The sequence below is a fragment of the Pungitius pungitius genome, chromosome 1 (genome assembly GCF_949316345.1).
Source record: "Pungitius pungitius chromosome 1, fPunPun2.1, whole genome shotgun sequence".
Taxonomy (NCBI): domain Eukaryota; kingdom Metazoa; phylum Chordata; class Actinopteri; order Perciformes; family Gasterosteidae; genus Pungitius; species Pungitius pungitius.
Window position 1 is genome coordinate 17,320,114 of NC_084900.1, and position 19,515 is coordinate 17,339,628.

Below are 19,515 nucleotides of genomic sequence, written 5' to 3' on the forward strand. Positions count from 1 at the left end.
TGTCTTTTTTTTTTTTTTTTTTTGAAAACATGCTCCCAGATCCTCGTTCATGCTGCGTGGGGGGAGACACCGGAGACGCACAGGATGTGAGCGGGGCTCCGAAACAGACGGGGTGTTGGCATCCCTCAACCACAGAGGAGCCGTTTCCCCCTTTCACCGAGACAGGCGACTCTGCAGCGGCTCACACGGTGAACCACCGCAATAAAAAGGCAACCCGGGCATCAAATTTGGCTGAGAAGGAGACAGTGCGGGACAGTTCGTTTTTTTTTTTAGCATTCAGTCTTTTTTTTCACATTTACAAAGTTTGTGGTTTTTCCACTGTGTTGGCGGGGGGGGGGGGGGAGGCCGCAGGCGACGAAGCCCCTCAGCGATAGCAGACCTCCGACATCTCCATGGCCAGCTCGATGAGTTCTCCCGCGTCCTGACAGGAGCCGCAGCAGTTGCAGTCCATCTCCAGGTTGTAGTTGCAGCAGTCGCTTCCCTGCTGGTCACTGGCTGCGGCGACGTATTTGTACAAGGGGAAGCAGCGACCCACGGCCAGCTCGCACGCATCCAACAGCAGGACCACGAACTCGTGAAAACGACAGTGCAGGCAGGCGAGAAGAAGTGCTGCACACGCGTCTGGTGGAAGAAGGTAGAAGAATACGAGAGAGAGAGAGAGAGAGGGGGGAGGGGGGGGGGACGGTAGTGAGGCAATACGTTTCCTCCTGTGCAACTGTGGCCATCATGTGGTTAATAAAGTCCAGGGCTTCTCGATTTCACCAACTTCAAGGAGTTGAACAATACCTCCACTGCCAGCCTGGCACGAGTCTTCCAAGGAGAAGTCACCACTGCTGCTGCTGCTCTTGAGCTTGTCAGAACCAACGGAGAAGCTGGTTCCAGCCCATTCACGGCCGCCCGGGGCCTCACGGGAAGGGGGGGCGAGGTCCGGCTGCTCCGGCTCCTTCTCCGATATGGCGCTCAGCCTGCACGCCCCGCTGACCAGCTTGCCCGCCATCTTCCTGGGTGGATGATCCGTGACTAGCTTAGGGATGCTGCCTTTGAAATAGTGATAATACAAATATAAATAAAAAAAAACACACACACAATAAGAGGAAAAACTTTGGCCCTAAATCATGTCAATTCAGTGAGCACATCAGCACAAGCGACTGAGAATGCGTATGAGGGAGTTTTAATAATTCAGAGCACCATTAACATGCGGCATGTCAGGGAGGTGAGACCTCAGCTGTCTAATGGAGGAGGCTTGCTCAATAAAACTTCGGCGAGGGGAGATTTATCGATTTGCAAGCTTTTATTTGGATCTAGTTTCCTGGACTGAATTGTCCGGGAGGAAAATATACTTCTCCGCTGACATTTGGCATGCACCATAAACATCAATCAGTTACAAACGCAGTTTTATAGCTGTGACTAACAATAACTTCACCTGAGCAGCGCAGCTGGAACCCGACATGGAAAACACAAGAGCAACCTACCGTCCCACTCATGGTCCTCTATTTCCTCCAGCTCGATACCGTCCCGATTATCCACAGGGAGCTTCAAATGAGCCGTCATCTTAAAAGCAGCAAAGTGATGACACTGGCGTGAGACACACATGCAAAGCACCACCTTAATCAAAATAACCAAGTCAATAACCTGACTAAAGTCAGACAGCAATAAATCCTTATTGCAAGACACCAAATGTGCATGTTTACTGGAGGTGTACATTGAAAAAAAAGACACATTCAATGATTAATTCTGCCAAATATATTAATTTTTCAGATTACCTTTCTGTACTGGTAAATATCCAACAGCGTGATCGGTGGCATCTGCAGCTGTGGACTCCCTGTGAGCTCGAGAACCTCCCATCATCATGCACACACCCACATTGTGAGCGCACTCGACAGCGATCAATACTCGCCAATCAGGAAGCACGACTACAAGTCGTTGACACGTAACACATAGAAGATGCATTCAATTATGGTCGATAGAAAATCAAGCCGGGCCACTTATCAGAACACCTAGATGCAGTAAGTAAGGATGGATGATATCAGTACAACATTAAAGTCTACATAAAGTGGTCTTACCGCAATGTATCATGTTGCTGCAACCAGTGCTTCTAACCCCAGTGGCCTGCTAACATAACAAAAGGTGAATTTATAACACTTATTCAAAGGAAAGGCCACTGTAAAATTCAGCCTATTTGCCATTAAGAACCCATTGGCGCTAAATGTCTTCATGAATGTGGATAAAAGACATACACAATTCACATTTTTCATGAGGGATTTATTATTCATAAAGATGCATTGTTTTACAATTATGTTAAATCTGTATTTTCTACGCTTACAAGCTCAATTAAGAGCGGAATTCCGCAATGTTTATGGAAGGGGTGAAAAAGACCAACAAGTATAAAGAAGCTACACATTCTTTTCATCAACTGATTTAACCTTAAATACAAATATATCAGATCACGTTCGAGGTGAACATTTTTATTTTCAAAGCAACATTTAATTTCTTCTACAAATCTTTATATATTATCACTACTAAAATAAAAATCAGGTAGTGAGGCCCTAATATAGCATAACGTAGCTATACAGAATCGATTCATTGTGAAGTGCTTTTAATGTTCCTTTTCCTTTGGCTTCTCTGCTCATGGTCCTTTAGTTTTCACACGCACACGTGTAGATAAACTTATATAAATATATACACGTATATAAATACACACACACACAAATATATATTATATATATATATAATATACATGTGTGTGTAAATATATATATATAATATATATATATATATTATACATATATATATATATATTATATATATATATATATATATTTACACACACATGTATATTATATATATATATTTGTGTGTGTGTATTTATATACGTGTATATATATATATATATATATATATTATATATATAATATATATATATATATTATATATATATACATACACGTATATAAATACACATAATACATAATGTACATGTGTGTGTAAATATATATATATAATATATATATATTATATATATATATGAATATATATATATATATTTACACACACATGTATATTATATATATATATTTGTGTGTGTGTATTTATATACGTGTATATATATATATATATATATATTATATATATATATATATATACACGTATATAAATACACATAATACATAATATACATGTGTGTGTAAATATATATATATATATTCATATATACTTAAAAAAATTAAAAATCATAAAAAGATGCATTTTTGTGATGTCATCCTACTTTACAGAAAAATCTGAGCTAGATTAACAAAAAAGAAAAGAAAATGCCAATAAAAAAAATAAAAAAATCCCCAAGAAGAGAGTGTTGGGTTAAGTAGATGAAGCAGTCATTTTAGAAACCTTTGAAATACAAAGTCACGCGAGTGGGCGCTTGGACCTCCCGGTCAGAGAGAAGGCACTTTGTTGAAGTGGAGGTGGGGCCTCTGTGGGCTGCCGTGGTCTTCGTCGTGGTGCGTCTCGGGGCTGTGGCCGTGCTCGTCCGTGCTCTCCGGGGATTCGTAGGTATAACCTTCACAAATCTCCTCGTCCTCTTGCTCCTCTTTAATGCTGGTTTGATGAATAAAAAACAAACAAACATAATCAGGACTTGTTATCACATGATTGCAATCTATCACAGCTCAGCAAAAAGGGAAGTAGCTCTGCAGCAGACACTTACAAAGCTTGAGGAGGGGACTGTGTTGCACTGCTGTCACTTTGGTATCCAGAGCCATTAGCTAGAGCTCCATTCATCTGCTCTTGGAGAACATGAGACAGGGAGTGAAACGGGATGCTGCCCATAAAGGCCGGGTTGTAGAGGGAGTTGTTGCCGTCTAGACCGCCACTCTGAAAGCGTTAACGTCCTCATTACGACATTGCATCAACACACATCGGGATTCTGCAGCGTACATTGATTTATTATATTACCAGAGGAGCAGACCCAGCCACGCTCGGATGGTGCTGGGAGTTTTTCAGCAGGGAGCTAGAAGTGCAGAGAAGAAACCAAAAGTCATTCTCAGTTTAGTCTCTTTAGCCTTTTTACAGTTTAGTCTTTTAACACCGTATCATGCGGGAAGCCGTTGACTGCATGTTTTACTGGGTTCTTGTTTAGCAAGTATACTAATGTCAGTTGCTAACATAAAAAAAGAGAATGTATTTGAGCCAACGTTATTCGAAATGATTGACATTGAGGTTAAAAAAAAGAAAAAACAAAAAGAAGTTTTGGTGTTTTAAATTAAAGATTTAAATTATAGCAACTGCTATAATTGTAAAATGTGTATGGAAGAAGGGGAAACTTGTAAGAGCAGTAACTAACCAGGGCAAAGCCAGGTTGGATATACTAAAACTACTTTCTCTGTGAGCAGCCGCCAACATGCACACCGCACAGATCTCTTTTTTTAAAGTTTGAGTAACTGTGGCGACAAGCCGACTAAAACCACCACGAGGCATCGACCACCGGATCCACACCTGCCCACAGGCTGCTGGTGTGTTTCAGGAGGATTTGGGTTCTGTGGAATGTCCCTTCTGTTCGCGGAGGCGTCCGTTTGCTTGCGTGGACGCGCAAAAATCCGATTGTTGTTTGTAGCACACTCGGACTTAGCCCCTGCAACTTGCTTACAGTAAATATGGTGTGCACTTGAGCAAGTGGAGCAAGGTCAATAACGGCGGGCTTTATCTGACCTTCGGCTCAGTGTCCGATACCCACCCGTTACTGGCCGCCTTCTGGGGCCGCCTCCGGTGGAACTCGATCTCGTCCACGGTCCACACCGCTCCCTTCACGTTTTCCAAACGGACGAAGCATTTATGGAGGCTGAGATTATGTCTGACGGCATTCTGGAAGATCGTAGAAAGACACGAGGATATTAGGACTGCCGTCAAGTACTGAATTTGTACATATAAATACCACCAAATGTATCCAAAGACCTGTTTTATACGTTTCTATCCAACAAAACTGTGAAAAGTGGTGTACAGTTCATACCTTCCAGGTAGCTGCGTTGCGCCGGAAATATGCAAAGTTTCTTGTGAACCAGTTGTAGATTTCATTTAGTGTCAGCTGATTGCGAGGTGATTCAAAGATTGCCTGAAAGAAAGAGCATGCAAGAAATTGTTGCACAGCAAAGAAATGATGTGCTCAATTCCGATGTGGCAGAGTAACCGTAATGTTGATGTTTAGTTTTCTTACCTGTCGTATGAGAGACGCATACGTAAACGGAGGTCTAACTTCTGTGCTCAAGTAGAACTCCTTATTATCGACGATATCTGTGGAACGACATGCACAAGAAACGGTCAAACAAACCCACAATCAAAATATAAAATCAAAGAAGGAATCTTCACCAATTCTGGTAAAAAAGAGAAATTTTTCACAGAGGCATGCTTCAGCTTGAAAACCTGCACAAAGTGTAAAAGAGGTTGTGGTTCCTGAGCTCACCGTTACCTTGGCTCACCGAGCGGCTGTATCGCCGCCGCACGGGGGGCCCGGTGAACGCGCTGCTGGGGGGAGTGAGGACCGAGGGGGATTCAGAGAGCGGCGTCATGGGTGTGGACGGCGCTGTGGCACTCTGAGACAAACTTATAGGAGGCGAGCCCTTGGGCAACGTCGCCTGGGAGAAGGCCACGTTGGCCGCCAGGTTCACCTGGAAAACAAACAAGCATACAAAGAGATCAGGACCACAGCAGAGCGACGTTGGTTCTAACGGAAGGGAACCGGCGCAGCGGGGACTCACAGGCTGGGCTGCAGGTTTGGGTTCAGAGGACTTCAGATGAGCCATCATAGCTTGCAGCCGCTCTTTGTCCTTTCTCAACTGTGATAGAGAAGGGGACAGAAATAGAGGTGGACGGTCGGTGAAATCAGAGTGAGTGTTAAATGACAAAATCACAGTCGGTTTCTGGCTTTCTGAAAAGTGTAATTATCCAAAGACATCACTTCAGTTTCCAGCGCTGGTGTGAAAACACGCCACCACTGCAGCAACTAGTCATGCATTCACTGTCAAGAGGTTTGGCAAAGCTCTTCCTTTCATTTTCAATAGAACCATATACTCCAGGCTGCTTTGTAATAGCCAAGTTATTTTAAAATGTAAGCACTGTTAATAAATCAGATGTTTCATGCCTTTTGTGGTTTTATTTTAATAATAAAAAATATCTATAAATAAAGAAGATTAATCAAATGCGTACCTGCAGTTCCAACTGCTGAACTACTTGCATCTGCACACGGCACTGTGCGGTGCTCTTGTCATCCAGTGTATGTTCACCGTCCAAATGTCTGCACACAAGCACATTTACAATCAGGACACGTTGAAAAGAGACACCATGTGTTGTACAGGCTAGGGAAAATAAATAAGACGTCAACATCGATTTGATTTCATCATTAACGTTGAGTATCAACACAGCTGTACACCACAGAAAAAGGAAACTACGATTGTGAAATAAAAGTACCGTATTTTCGCGACTACAAGGCGCACCGGATTATAAGGCGCATAGAAGATACTGCAGTAAAGCGTTTGACTGGGGCTGCGTTATGCATCCACTAGATCGGGCTGTGCTAAATCAAACTTTATTAAGCGTTCTGAAAACTCTTCTCTCCCATGGTAACGTTGTTCAAACGTTAATGTGGATATTAACAATATCTCTGTACCTCCAACATTCTTGGCAAATGCTTTCGTGCATCTTGCACCGAGAGGCAGCGCTGGAACAGCTCGATCCCGAGATCCAACTACCAGCATTTTTAACTACAGCAGCTTTAATATACGCTATTGGAGCTGGAATTACCGCGGCTGCTGGCACCAGCCTTTCCCTCCAATGGATCCTCGTTAACCAGTATGGATCAACCAATTGATCCATGTATATGGCGCTCCGGGTTATACGGCGCACTGTCGTTTTTTGAGGGGAAAAAAGGATTTTAAGTGCGCCTTATAGTCGCGAAAATACGGTAAATAGAAATTCTAACTGAGGCTTTGATTATGATGTGAAAGTCACAGATTTTGTGTATGCATACACATTTCTTTCCTGCATCTAAAATATTGACTATATGACCTTTACTAGATAATATAAAGTTTCGCCACTCACTTGAGAAATGCCTGAAAGTCTCCAAAGACGGTTTCACAGCCGGGCCATTTGCACATTCCATTTCCATATAGTGCGTGGCTGTTCTGTGAGTTTTCATCCAGTGACCCTCTGCAACAAGTACAAATCCACCACGGATGAGACATCTCAGGAGTCGACATGTTGGGACCGCTCAAGAAACTAAAGTTCTCCCCGGACAGTGTGATTTGCCAACGCACCTTTCTGTCCTCTTAGGAGCGGGGTGACCGTTGGCGGGAGACTGCTGACTGGAGGACTCTCTGGTGTCTCCAGCCAACAGGATGCTGCCAGTCTCACAGCCTGAAATGCAAATATAAATAAGCTGTGGTGTTAAAATGCACGCTTTGTAACTCGTGCAAACTCATGTCGTTATCAATTTGATCTTTATTTAAAAAAAAAAGGATGGCTTCTGTAGATCACCAAAGGAAACATAATAAATGTGCATGAGTGAGCCTGCATTCACGGGGATTGTAAATGCTCCTAACTAAACGCCCCATTAATACGATATCGGTCTATGTCTGTTGGTACGAAAAGCTTCCTGCGTGAATGCAATGGTCCCCTTGCCCGTTTACCTGCGAGTGCAATGGGGCTGCTGGGGAGGACGGACAGCAGGCCCTGTCTCTGCAGGTTGAGGAGATGTTGCTGCTGCACCTGAAGAAGCTGCTGCTGGATGGCGATCTGCTGGGCTGTCAGCTGGGACACAGACGACACAACACGCCTCAGTAAAGGCTTCGTTCTGTGTGCAGCTCAGGAAAGAAACTTTTTAAAATCAATTCTTCACAGTGGAACTATTTTCAGGGGCCACACACACACACACACACACACACCCACCCACAAAATATCAGCTATTTCAAGAAGCCTAGTGACCTTCTCCTGAGCAGAATTTTGTTTTCTGGTCAAACTTTGTATTACCAATGGAACAAATACACAGTTTGGCCAAAGACAGTGACTTTCAGCCAGGAGCATATGTGGGGAGATGGTGGCGCATGGAGTAGTGCAGTGCGCAGGGGGCCGCAAGGTTAGTGGTTCGAATCCCAGCTGCCCCATGTTGAAGTGTCCATGAGCAGGACACCTAACCCGTAATTGCGCCTCAGGCAAAAATGTAAGACATGGGTTATAATATGAACAATGTAAGTCGCTTTGGATAAAAGCGTCAGCTAAATAACATGTAATGTAATTATTTTCTTTGCCTCAAACACCTGCTGCCTCATGCACTCTGCCAAGTGCGCACTTACGCGGCATTAATTTCGGTTAATTGATGAGATCACACAAATACATGCACACGAGCTCATGCGTTAGTCCCAGAGAATTGGACATTTTGAAAGTGATATTCCTGGCTGTATGGGCAAATGGTCATAACACCAAGTATAATTGCTATTTGCCATTCAAGCATACGGAACCAAATCACACCACCCCTCACCCTTGTTACACGATGAGTAGGGCCACAATGATCAACTATTATTGACCTGGTAAAGAAACTACTGATAAAACATTTCACTGATAAGGCACTTTTCAAGATTAGGAGATGAAATAGAGAAAGTAATCATAGGAGACGTCGGCTATAAATGGAAAAACGGTTACCTCTTGACTAACAATCCCAGCATTCTTTTGTTGTAGCAGCTGGATGTTTAGCTGCTCTTGCTGATTCTTAAAGACCTCTTGAATCTGTTGCTGCAGAAAGGTTGATGACATTTCAGTCAAACAAAATAAAAGCACGAGGGTTTGATGTGGGCCATGACGAATGCAGAACTAAACATAGATTTACCTGGTGTAACATGAGTGCTTTCTGCTGCTGGAGCAGTGCTTGGAGCTGCTGAGGACTGAGGACCTGCTGCTGTGGGGTCTGTTGCAACTGCTGGGGGGCCTCTGCTGGTGGGGTCATCATGGATAATGACTCTGGAACCTGCATCATAAAAGAAAAAACAACAACAAATGCTATTTATAATCTATACCACAAAAAAATCCCACTAACAGTTTAGAAGGGCGATGTAATACGCAGGCATATGTAACATAGGTAGGCTGTTGTGGGTGTGTAAATATGCATGGAAGCTAGTTGAGCTGCAGTCTAGTGTCGACAATCAGTGTGTTTACATGTAAACAAGAAACCATATCTCTTTAATCAAGGTAAAGGATTAAAAGACACAGCTTTATTCCTGCTGGAGTACCCTCGTTTCTTTGTCATGTATAAATATGTGCAGAGTTTCTAACAGTGATTTTAACACACACACACACACACACGCACACGCACACGCACGCACGCACGCACGCACACGCATAACCTCCGAGAGGTAAAGTTTTACTGCGACTGCAGGGTGACAAGTAAAAAACATTTAGTGGTGAATCCCTGAATCCAAACCTTTTAAAAAGTTCAACTGAGACTGCAAGCGACGGCTCATGAACTCATTTCCACAGCTGGACACTAGGTTATTTGTGAAAACACCACCATACCGCCCCCCTCTACATACACACACTTTAATCATGTGCTCTCCCACTCAAGTTTGTTATCTCACTCAAGAGCACCATCAGTCCGAGTGCTCTCATGTCAGACCTAATGTAGGCCTGCCATGGTTACCATGGTGAAATGTAGAGTAATAAGAGTTTACCTAAATGCTAAATCAACGCTCTTTAGCTAATGAAAGTAGGAATGCAGACAGGCGAAGCTTTGCTGTAATATGGTGATATTATCGTAGGTTTTCAATGTAAATGTATTTCTTCTCTGCAACTGTTTTGACGTTGTGATTTATCAAAAACGACCAAAGCAATGAGTAGCATATAAAATGTCCACTTCACATTCTATGGCCATTGAATCAATACATTTCTACGTCTCGTACACAAAGAAATAACATTGTTACTCCCCATAATTCTCAAGTCAATGGTCAACCAGGCGTTATAAACTTGGCCCGCCTCCCATTTCTGCAAAAAAACAACCCAACAACAACAACATCGGATGTCTTAGGGGAATAAGAACTCCATCATAACAACAACAACAACAACAACCTCTGCAAAGCCTGCAGCAATTACCACACCATCCCCCTCCCTGTCAAGCCTCACGGCTCAAGGGATGTTTACCGTAAACATAAACGGAGTAATCAAAATCGCACAGACATATAAATAATGAATAAATAAAAAGCATACAGAGCATGTTTATGAAAACAGATCTCGAGATCCGTATTTTAATTAAGGTCTGAACCACAAACAAACATTTCTCTCCGAAGCAGAGTCTGTTTTGAATCGGGTAAACAAACTGACAGTGAATTTCACACAGGCTTTGGGCTAACAATCACAGATGACTGCCTCCTACTTTGTCCTTTCTTATGAAATCCAAGGCTCCAGAGGTGGCCATCAAAGCAATGAAAACAGGTCCATCCCACAAACAGCCAGTTGGCCCCTCTGTTTTTCTGTGGACACCATCAACACAACAACAGCCTCCGCCTAATCCGCGTTGCCATGGCAGCCAGCAAGTCCAAACATCTTCTGTTGTTGTTATTGTTGAAAGTCATACCAGTGAGGGACTGAGTGTAAACACAGATCTGTTCCCGCAAGACTGGTCTTGTGAACTCTGAGATGACTGACAGCAAATAGGAACGCAGAAAACTAACACGACTGCTTTCCCTTACCGGTTTACTAATATGCCCCGATGGGTGCGGCTCACGGACCACATGCCGATTGTATAAGAGGTGATATGAAATTATGAAATCAATCAGTACAATGACCACAAAGGGTGTGACATGTTTTTCACTGACACATTTCAACCATGCATAAATGTTGAATGCTACTTCACAAACAAGCACAGGATGAGTCGGTCTAACCAGACAGACCGTTCGTCTTAGCACTGAAAAAACAAACGCTGCTCAGCAATAACAGTCTGCCTGAAAGATGATGTGAACATGAATACAACTAACAAAATAACACTGATCCCTCCGCCCAGCAGGAGCTGTGCTCTCCCTCCCCTTCTCCTCCTCCCCATTCTCCACCCCTCCCCCCATCCCTGTGTTCCCCCCGTCAGCATAGATATAAATCACAGTGTATAACTGAGACAAGTGAGATACCGTTACACGTGAAGATCGCAAAAACAAAAGTTGCACACATTCTCCTGTAACAAATAAAAGATATGACGTTTTTGGCTGTGCAGAAAATCCAATGCACCGTGTCCAAAGAGGTGAAAGAAAAACAGCTGCATCAGTTCGGACACATATTTTCGTGTTGAGGACAAACATTTACACATGCCCCATGCAGTCCTTAGTAGAGAGGCACTCTACTGCAAAAAAAAAAAAGAAAAGAAGCTTTTGCTTCCGGACAGCTATCTTTTACGTATGCATCACCCCATTTCTTTTAAATTATAATCAATATAATCAAAAATCCGCAGCCCAAAAGGGATGCGATAAACTAGAAATGGTGGTTAAGAAAATCATGCAAGGGGCTTAAAGGAAGATCTTAAAATGGCTATATACAAAGACTTTACAAAGATGTCCTCGTTCCTAGAATGCTAGAGCTGCGACACTCTTTGGTACATTGGTAAGGCTTTTAAAACGTTGGCTTGGAAGAAGTACCCATCAGTATATCTGCAGCTCAACTCCAACACCGTGTGGTATTTCAGTCGAATACGTAAATACTAAACGTATCACAATCTTTGAAGAAAAGGAAGCGATCGAGAAAAGGAAAAAGGTAAAAAAGACTGACCTGTGGTGCCTCTGGAGGAGGAGTCTGGCTGCTCCTCACTCGACTCCCATTCTCACTGTTATTCCCGTTTTCTGTCTGAATGGCTGGAATGATGTGGCTTGTTGGTTCTGACCCAGACTCATGCATCTGGACTTCACTGAGCTGAGAAAGGAAATGCATATGTATAAAAATATAGACGAAAATAACCAGAGGAAGCAGTACAATATAATGCCATACATGTTTGAGTGTGTTTGACGAGCCATTTGGTTCGCATGGCGAGAAGGTCTCTTCTCCCACAGAAATCTAGATATACATAGTGTCTGAAGTTAACCAAAATGATAAAACCACGTAAAAGAACCAATCCCTGTCTTGAATGCAGAAATTGACCGGAATAAAGGCAAAGAACTGCACTCCTGTAGCTCTACCCACCAAGACAAACATTCTCTTCTACAAGTGAGGGAGGAACATGCTAGGTCTATTTGTTGAATAACCTAGTGCTGCCATGACTACTGTAAACACAGGGGCCCTGGGTCCATGTTTATGTGCAAACATATCTTCCTTCTGGAACAATTTACCATTAACCAGGTGGTGCGATAAACGGCCATGGCAGGCAGTACAATGCACAAGTAGGCTTTTATGTATACAGCTTGGGCGTGTTGAAGTCAAAAGCTGAGCAGCATAAACAAAGGTAAATAAAGAAGGCAAACAAATAAATGTGAACAGATGGAAACCTACACAGAAAAGGCTCAGACCACGCAGCGTCATGGATAAGCCCAACTACATTCCCATATTCAAATCAATATTTTAAAATCAACCAACCAACCAACCAGTCAAGCACCGCTGGGAGCCAACATCAACATTTGGGCAACATCTGAAATATGAACCGATTAGCCTTCCTCTTTTGACCAAAAACTGAACCACCGGTCAGCCACAAACAAATCATAGAAAAAACAGAAATCAGCATTTCCTGTATTTGAGAATGACTAACATGATGACTGAATAGTCAGTTATGTCCAGCGTCAGCCATGTGTGTAGGTGGGTATAACCGAAGAACCTAAAAACCTAATCTAATCAACACAGGCCGTTTGCTGGTGAGGTTTCTGCTGTGTTTACTTGGGCTTTCAAGGACCAGGATTAGTTGTAAAACACAAAAGGGCAGCGTTTCCTGTGGACATTTATAAAGATGTCGGTCGAGATTTGGGTTTGTGTGAGCCCAGAAGATGACGGAATCTGTTCCACGTCAGCTTCATTATGCATTATTTCAAAGACAGATCATATCGGAAAATTGTTGGAATGAGATAATTGAACAGTCACGCGGCCGGGGGGGTGGGGGGGGGAACAGTTTTCAGGATGGACTGTGTAAATAAGCGGATGGAAAGAGTTCTCACCATGGGGGCAGCGCTCCGGCAGTGAGGGGGCACCACTCTTCAAAGAATGCAGAGGAAACACTGCAAAAGGGGCCTAGAAAGAGCAAAAGAGTCAACAATACACAGCCTCTCGCTTTAAGAATGCAATTCGTGCCAACTGGTTTCACGGCAACCCACAAGTCAACTATTGACTGTAACAACAAATGCTTTCCATGACGATTAGTTGCATAGTTTTTTTGTTGTTGCCGTAGTTGCACTCAAACGTTAGTATTGCATGATGGCAAAGACATAGGAATCTCAACTAATTAGGAAACAGCTGTGTGACTTGTCCCCCCCCCCCACCCCCCATCAGAACTATGTTATATTACATACCCAAAGCAGCTCATCGATAATAATCGACAAACAATCATTCGTTCCGGGTGAGTTTCCCCCTGTCAGATTAATCATTTTCAACGCGATCGCTCCCCACCGGAGGGGAGAATGCACAAATGTCGCATGTGCTTGGTTAATATTCGTTCCCGTTAGCTCGGGCAGTAACCCTCCCGCAGCCAGCCGCTAACCGTCCGTCGGCACGTCAAAGGCACCGCCGGTGTCGTATCGTCGCCTCCACGCGAGCTTTGAGATCGATGGAATTGATGCCCGTTAAACAGCGACAGCCACTCGCCATTTGGGCTTCAACCGGGCCGTCTCTCACCGCGTGTCAACGAGCCTGGGTTTCACATGACCGCGGTCTTCAATAACGTGACGTTAAGGAGCGTGGGAGCAAGGTTTTTTTTTTTCGGAACCGTCCTCGCGGGAGACGTTTAACGTTAACAGCCCCGACAAAAGCTAACAGTCCATCCCCACGTTAGCTTCCGAGAACCGTTCCTCTCTCCACGGCGGGGTTTTTTTTATCAACCGGCAATTCCGTAATTCATCTATTATCATTATCCACAGCGGTCATTCGGTGAGCGTCGACACGCTGTCGAGTCAACGTTTACTCACCGAATTGTGTCCGGGCCGACAGTCTTTGACTCGGGGTGGTGTCTGAGGAGCAGATTGTGGAGCACTGCCTTCCTCGGTTACGAGCTAGCCACAAGTTGCTAACAGAGGGCGTGGCTTATGTAAAAGTAAACATAGGTGACGTCAGATGCTAGACTTTAAGTTCACGTAAACTACGGCGCGTAGCCGAGGTAAAATAACATTGTCGTCAAAAAAGGTCAAATTGATGCTAAATTGATTATTCTACTAGTTATACGAAACAAAGAGTATTTACAAATTATATAGGGAAAAAGCTATTAGATAATAGACGCTTCATTATAAAATGAAAAAATATATATATTTACACACTCAGTCTAACGCCAAGACAGACGCGCATAACAGTCTCCCTGTATCACCCATCATCTCGGTTTCATCCATACCGAGATGGATTTAGTATAGAAGGCAGGCTGATCAGAGTGCAAGCTACACGGTGCATTAACTGCACATCTTTAATAATTATAAAACGATGTGCGTTTGCAGTCATTGTCAAGGGCATAATTGCCTTCCCAAGCAGATTACATTTTCAGGTCTTTGCACGTTCTGAGGCTTCAAATGCAGCCTTCTTGTAACTTTTTCTTATGTCTGTGGTAGAACCACGAGAGGGAGACATTTTCCTTCTGGCCGCCATTAAATGGTTGCTTCCTATTTCTAGTTCATTAATTAACATTTGTGCAATTTCTGCTGCATAGAAAAATCCCCTGAGATGGTATTTTTCTAATTAACTTATATTTGATTCAATACAAAACTCCCTGGAGGAAATGAAAAATTACCAGACCTGACAATTGTTTCCTAAAAAACTGGTAAAAAAAAAATGCAGATTTTCAGCCAGTACAATACTACTATTCTCATCCCACATTAAGTTAGTATTCCAAACAGTAACATATATCGGTTTAGCCATCTTTATTTTTCAAAACACGTGTAAGACTAACAGAGACATGACTTTATACAGTTTCAACATGCTGAATACAGGCAACATTCTAAACTGCTGATAAACGCAAGGCACCATCCAAGATCAACATTCAGTGACAAAGTCTGAGATCTGAAGTGACTGCTAAACAAGGGTACAGTACTCCCTTATCCTACAGTATTTGCTCATATTGCATGACTACAGCAGAATAAAAGGGAAAATCAGTGGTCTGACATCCCCCTTGTGAATATTCGTGAGTGGTGAATCAAAGCAACGACAACAGCATCATAAACACGTGAACATTGGATTTGATCGAAGAATTACAGCAGTATTCTTTCTGTGGGTTTCGATGCAGACCCCTTAGCTAAATACGAATGACCTCAACTGCTCGGCTCGGCTCTTACATAATAGTCTGTCTGCTACACCCTGTCAAACACAAACAAAGGGGTAACATGCCTCTGATGTAAAGTGGTTCAACTTTCTAAATTTAAAAATTCTCTGGCGCAGCAATAGTAAACCAGATTTCAGATTAAGTTGTTTCCAATTTGACCCTGCTTCAATGGTTGCATCACAACCCCCGATCTGTAAAGAAATCCACTGAGAAAGGCCCCCGAGCAATTCCTCAAGGAAAGTGACATTCAGAAAACCACATCGCCTCCCCCCCGTTTCTGGAAACTCTCTCCAGGACAGATTTACATACGTGTTTGTTCATTATTTACAGGGACCGATCCGAGAAAAGGGCAGGCTTCCATAATTCTATTTTAACACAGATCAGATGAATGCATTAAAAAAAACATATCACATACAATTTGTCACTTACACATCTCAGATCACTGCCAGAAAAAGAGAAACAAACAGCTTTTCACTTCACCGGAAAAGGCGACACGAAACCAAAGGGGATTTGGTCTCTGTTATCACAGTTTCTCACTCTCTCACACACTCACACACACACACACACACACACACACACACACACACACACACACACACACACACACACACACACACACACACACACACACACACACACACACACACACACACACACACACACACACACACACACACACACACACACACACACACACACACACACACACACACACACACACGTGCTTGATTTGGGGTAGATACTTGGAAAAAAAATGACAACACTGCAAATTCTACCGAATAGAAATGATTGCATATATTTCTCAGCATTTACTCTTGTTGATTTGTGTGCTGGAAATATTCTTTCCTGTCACAATCCGCTAAGTATTTTAAAAAAAAGTGCAAGTCTCATATATAATCATTACAGCATACTAAAATATTTTTTTAAGCAACAACATTTTGGCTGTAACACAACATAGAAGACAGCCCACTAGAAAAGCCTTGTATTGTATTGTTATGGTAACGGCCTGTTATTTAGAACTAACCTTCCTCTTTGATCCCAAAATGAGATTTAATCAAAAGACATGGATGTGTCTGTGCTCAGGAAATGGTACCACATGCTATAATACATCTAAAAAAAAGCTAGCATCTACATGTACACGATCGGTTGTTTTGGTTGAGGAAAAAACGTTGAAGTATAAAAAAACATACAAACACTGCCACAAACTGAAATGTTTTCGCAGTAGACTAAAACTTTTGATTATTATAAATGAACTATAGCAGTGCTCTCAAGATGGTAAACTCCATCGTTTGAAAATGATAACAGGCCACATTTTGAGGTAACAAAGATAACGTAGTGAGTAACTACGAACTCAAAACGTCACCAAATATTGTTGAACATGTTCAGCGCCGATAAAACATGTAACAAGAGCGTCCCGCCGTGCAAAAATGCGCTAATGCCGTCGACCTCCCTCGAAGGCGTGATGCTCCTCGTGTGCTGAAATAAACCAGAAGAGAATAACGAGTCCCATTGTGAAGCGTAATGGACAAGCGTTTGATGAAAAACCGTTACGGTCATTAACATTCCAATGAAAAATACTCACGTTTGTAAAACACCGCTTTGAACGGCGTTTGTGGGAGGAGCTCGTTGATCCGCCCCAAGACGTTTGACTCGGTGGCACAAGAAGCGTTTCCGTTCCAGACCTGAAACACGTCTTCTCTCTCCCTCACGCTGACGCTGACGCCGACGACTTCGTCATCTGCAGGAGCACACCCACACGATCGGATGAATGCAATTTGGATTTGCAGTATTCTGCAGAAAAAACTGAATTTACACGTAACTGCAGCGAGAAAATTTACCTGAGGCACAAAAGTCACTGAACTGCTCTCCAATGGTGGCCAATAGCAACTCCTTCCATACGGCAGACTGGTGATAGGAAGGAAAACTTGTTAAATAGTAAATAAGCAAATGGTAAATGAATGTATTGATTATGTCACCCACTGTGCATTCTTTGGGTACTTTCATCTTCCAAACACCACCTTTAGCATTGCTATCTTCTTCCCTGCAAAACAACATTCCACACATTTTAAACAGCTTTAAATACCATAAACACAAGCATGTATTTATCTTGCATGCAAACCTACCAGAGTGGTTTTCTTTCTCCTCTCATCAGATGATAGCTGCATCTCAATGGCAAGCTGGAGACGCCGGGTATGTTGTTGTAAACTCTCCAAAAGTTCTATTCCAGTGCCATGGTGAAGAGAGGAAGTGGGTTATTGTAGTGGAACATTTTGTCAGCACAGTTGGGCTTGTTAATATTCAACATGTTATTAGGTAGAAGATCACTGGCAAAGGTCTTTTCCTCATTGCTCTTAAACACACACGCACACACACACACACACGCGCACACACACACTCAGTCAGTCAGTCATGGGTTCTCATCCAACACAGCTGTGGCTAGGGTTTAGGTGTTTTTTGAGCTTTTTAATGTCCTGTAATGAACACAAGGACCCGCCATGCTAATTATTTAGATCCTCTCTAATTCACTTGTTACATCTTGTCGATTGGCAGATGTCTTTACATACCCCGACAGGTGTCTCAATTTAAGTTTGGCTGCTGTTTCGCAGTTAGGTAGAGAACAAAAACAGCATATCATAGTAGAGGGTAAGGAAACTTTACTTTCTAGTACATCCAGCACTCCTCCAGTGCGGCACATTATAAGACTGTGCCTAGTAGAGTGCTCAACACTGTGAAGCGTCTTACCTGGACGGTGTCCACGGTGTAGATTTTCTTCAGGTTTGACTCACACTCAGCTGCTGTTGCTCCTGGTAGAGATCTGACAAAAAAAAGGCACATACATTCAATTTAAGGACTTTAATTGACCTATGTATATCTGCTGCTTTCTAAATGACAAGCACTTAAAGACCTCAGGTCCTAGAACATAACATGATCTTTCAGTACGGAGCGAGCTGCCCTCTGAGCAGACAGGTTATGTTGGGCTTTGGGAGGTGGGGGTCTGATCAGATGACTAATAAGCCAGTAAACAACACTGACCCCATTTAAACACAGCACCCTCTGATTTGGATGATCAGGCTTGTGTAACTCGACGTCACCTGTGTTCAACTCTGTTGCTGTGATTGCTTAACATGCATTTTGAAAAACAAAAACGCTGGATCAAAGCGTTTGAATTTTAAATCGGGAACTTTGAATAAAGCCACATAACATTTGAGCCAGAAGCGAGCTATAAGAGTGTAAACCCAACCAACAAATAAAAACTGCGTCACTGAACCATGGCAAGGGAAGTGAATTTAATATATTATGAGATGAATTCATCGGGGTTACACAGCGCCGTTGTTATAAACATCCATCATGCTTTCTGATCTGCGGAGGCCCACACAAAGCAGGCCTGATGAATTCCTCATCTCCCTTCTTTGTTCTCGGGAAAACGGCCAGCCACAAAGAGTTCACCTTTGAACACTAAATAAACAATGTAATAATTTTACACTGGGAGGGATGAACAAAAGGAAAAGGAAGCGTCTTACCTATCAAGCCAGAAGGTCCAGGGAGAATGCAAAGGCAGGGTGTTGTTTTCGTTGTCACCTGGAATGCTCATGTGGATGGTGTGCTCCAGCAGACTCGGGCCGGACGATGCGTTCACTTGTAATGCGGCTACTGGAACCGCCATCGTTAACCTCGCAAACCTCCGATGACTACGAATAAAAAAGCGACCAGGTCTCTTGTGCAGATTTTTGTTCGTTTGTTGCCAGGGCCGTTATACTTATATATAGGTTCGTTGGGTAAAATTAACCAGCTGCCGACTCATTGGTCGCTTCCACCCGGTTTGTGCCCGTCACAACAACAGCAAACGATGACGCCCGCTGACCGCCTGCGACCTGTAACGTTAGAGCCATCCGGAAGTTTCTGTCACTGAAGTCGGCACATGGTTCAACTCGAAACACAACCAGTTGCGCTATAAATACATGAAGGATTTCAACTATGGCTGCCCGTTCCGTCGCCACCAGCGCATCGGGGTGCTTTGTTGATCTTCCAGGTTGAACTGGAAGGCATCTTCCGCAAACGTCAATACGTCATTT

The 19,515-nt window shown here is 43.1% G+C and overlaps 3 protein-coding genes across 4 annotated transcripts; all 3 read right to left on the minus strand.

Moving 5' to 3' along the window:
• Window positions 1-364: 364 nt before the first annotated feature.
• LOC119222045 (myoD family inhibitor domain-containing protein 2) lies at window positions 365-1,806 on the minus strand. Its single transcript, XM_037478384.2, has 4 exons — window positions 1,764-1,806; window positions 1,473-1,551; window positions 787-1,038; window positions 365-621 (listed from the first exon to the last, which is right to left on the minus strand). The coding sequence occupies exons 1-4, from the start codon at window positions 1,803-1,805 to the stop codon at window positions 365-367; spliced, it is 630 nt and encodes a 209-aa protein (XP_037334281.2). The 5' UTR covers window position 1,806.
• A 1,382-nt stretch (window positions 1,807-3,188) lies between these two features.
• Window positions 3,189-14,211, minus strand: LOC119221988 (forkhead box protein P1-B-like). Of its 2 annotated transcripts, none has more exons than XM_037478287.2 (17): window positions 14,109-14,211; window positions 13,146-13,218; window positions 11,779-11,919; window positions 8,864-9,001; window positions 8,680-8,769; window positions 7,671-7,791; window positions 7,299-7,398; window positions 7,084-7,191; window positions 6,193-6,280; window positions 5,745-5,822; window positions 5,456-5,654; window positions 5,204-5,280; window positions 5,000-5,101; window positions 4,727-4,854; window positions 3,949-4,003; window positions 3,701-3,867; window positions 3,189-3,591 (listed from the first exon to the last, which is right to left on the minus strand). In XM_037478287.2, exons 2-17 carry the CDS (start codon window positions 13,146-13,148, stop codon window positions 3,429-3,431), a joined length of 1,758 nt encoding a protein of 585 aa, XP_037334184.1. In that variant the 5' UTR covers window positions 13,149-13,218; window positions 14,109-14,211; the 3' UTR covers window positions 3,189-3,428. The 2 variants fall into 2 exon arrangements, with proteins under 2 accessions (XP_037334184.1, XP_037334183.1); XM_037478286.2 differs by having other exon boundaries at window positions 5,450-5,654.
• An 818-nt stretch (window positions 14,212-15,029) lies between these two features.
• LOC119222046 (eukaryotic translation initiation factor 4E type 3-like) lies at window positions 15,030-19,495 on the minus strand. Its single transcript, XM_037478386.2, has 7 exons — window positions 18,964-19,495; window positions 18,185-18,257; window positions 17,566-17,660; window positions 17,423-17,483; window positions 17,281-17,347; window positions 17,025-17,180; window positions 15,030-16,918 (listed from the first exon to the last, which is right to left on the minus strand). The coding sequence occupies exons 1-7, from the start codon at window positions 19,104-19,106 to the stop codon at window positions 16,875-16,877; spliced, it is 639 nt and encodes a 212-aa protein (XP_037334283.2). The 5' UTR covers window positions 19,107-19,495; the 3' UTR covers window positions 15,030-16,874.
• Between the last annotated feature and the right edge of the window lie 20 nt (window positions 19,496-19,515).

Bases quoted from the DNA above. Each gene is read 5' to 3' on its own strand.
- LOC119222045 (XM_037478384.2), bottom strand. From the start codon at position 1,805: ATGCCACCGATCACGCTGTTGGATATTTACCAGTACAGAAAG. The intron at 1,552-1,763 runs GTAATCTGAAAA...GCTGCTTTTAAG, and splicing joins ATATTTACCAGTACAGAAAG to ATGACGGCTCATTTGAAGCT. The intron at 1,039-1,472 runs GTAGGTTGCTCT...ACTATTTCAAAG, and splicing joins AGAGGACCATGAGTGGGACG to GCAGCATCCCTAAGCTAGTC.
- LOC119221988 (XM_037478286.2), bottom strand. The intron at 5,102-5,203 runs GTAAGAAAACTA...TCTTTCTTTCAG, and splicing joins ATGCGTCTCTCATACGACAG to GCAATCTTTGAATCACCTCG. The intron at 3,868-3,948 runs GTAATATAATAA...TAACGCTTTCAG, and splicing joins TGGCTGGGTCTGCTCCTCTG to AGTGGCGGTCTAGACGGCAA.
- LOC119222046 (XM_037478386.2), bottom strand. From the start codon at position 19,106: ATGGCGGTTCCAGTAGCCGCATTACAAGTGAACGCATCGTCCGGCCCG. The intron at 17,348-17,422 runs GTGGGTGACATA...TCCTATCACCAG, and splicing joins AAGTACCCAAAGAATGCACA to TCTGCCGTATGGAAGGAGTT. The intron at 17,181-17,280 runs GTAAATTTTCTC...GTGCTCCTGCAG, and splicing joins CAGTGACTTTTGTGCCTCAG to ATGACGAAGTCGTCGGCGTC.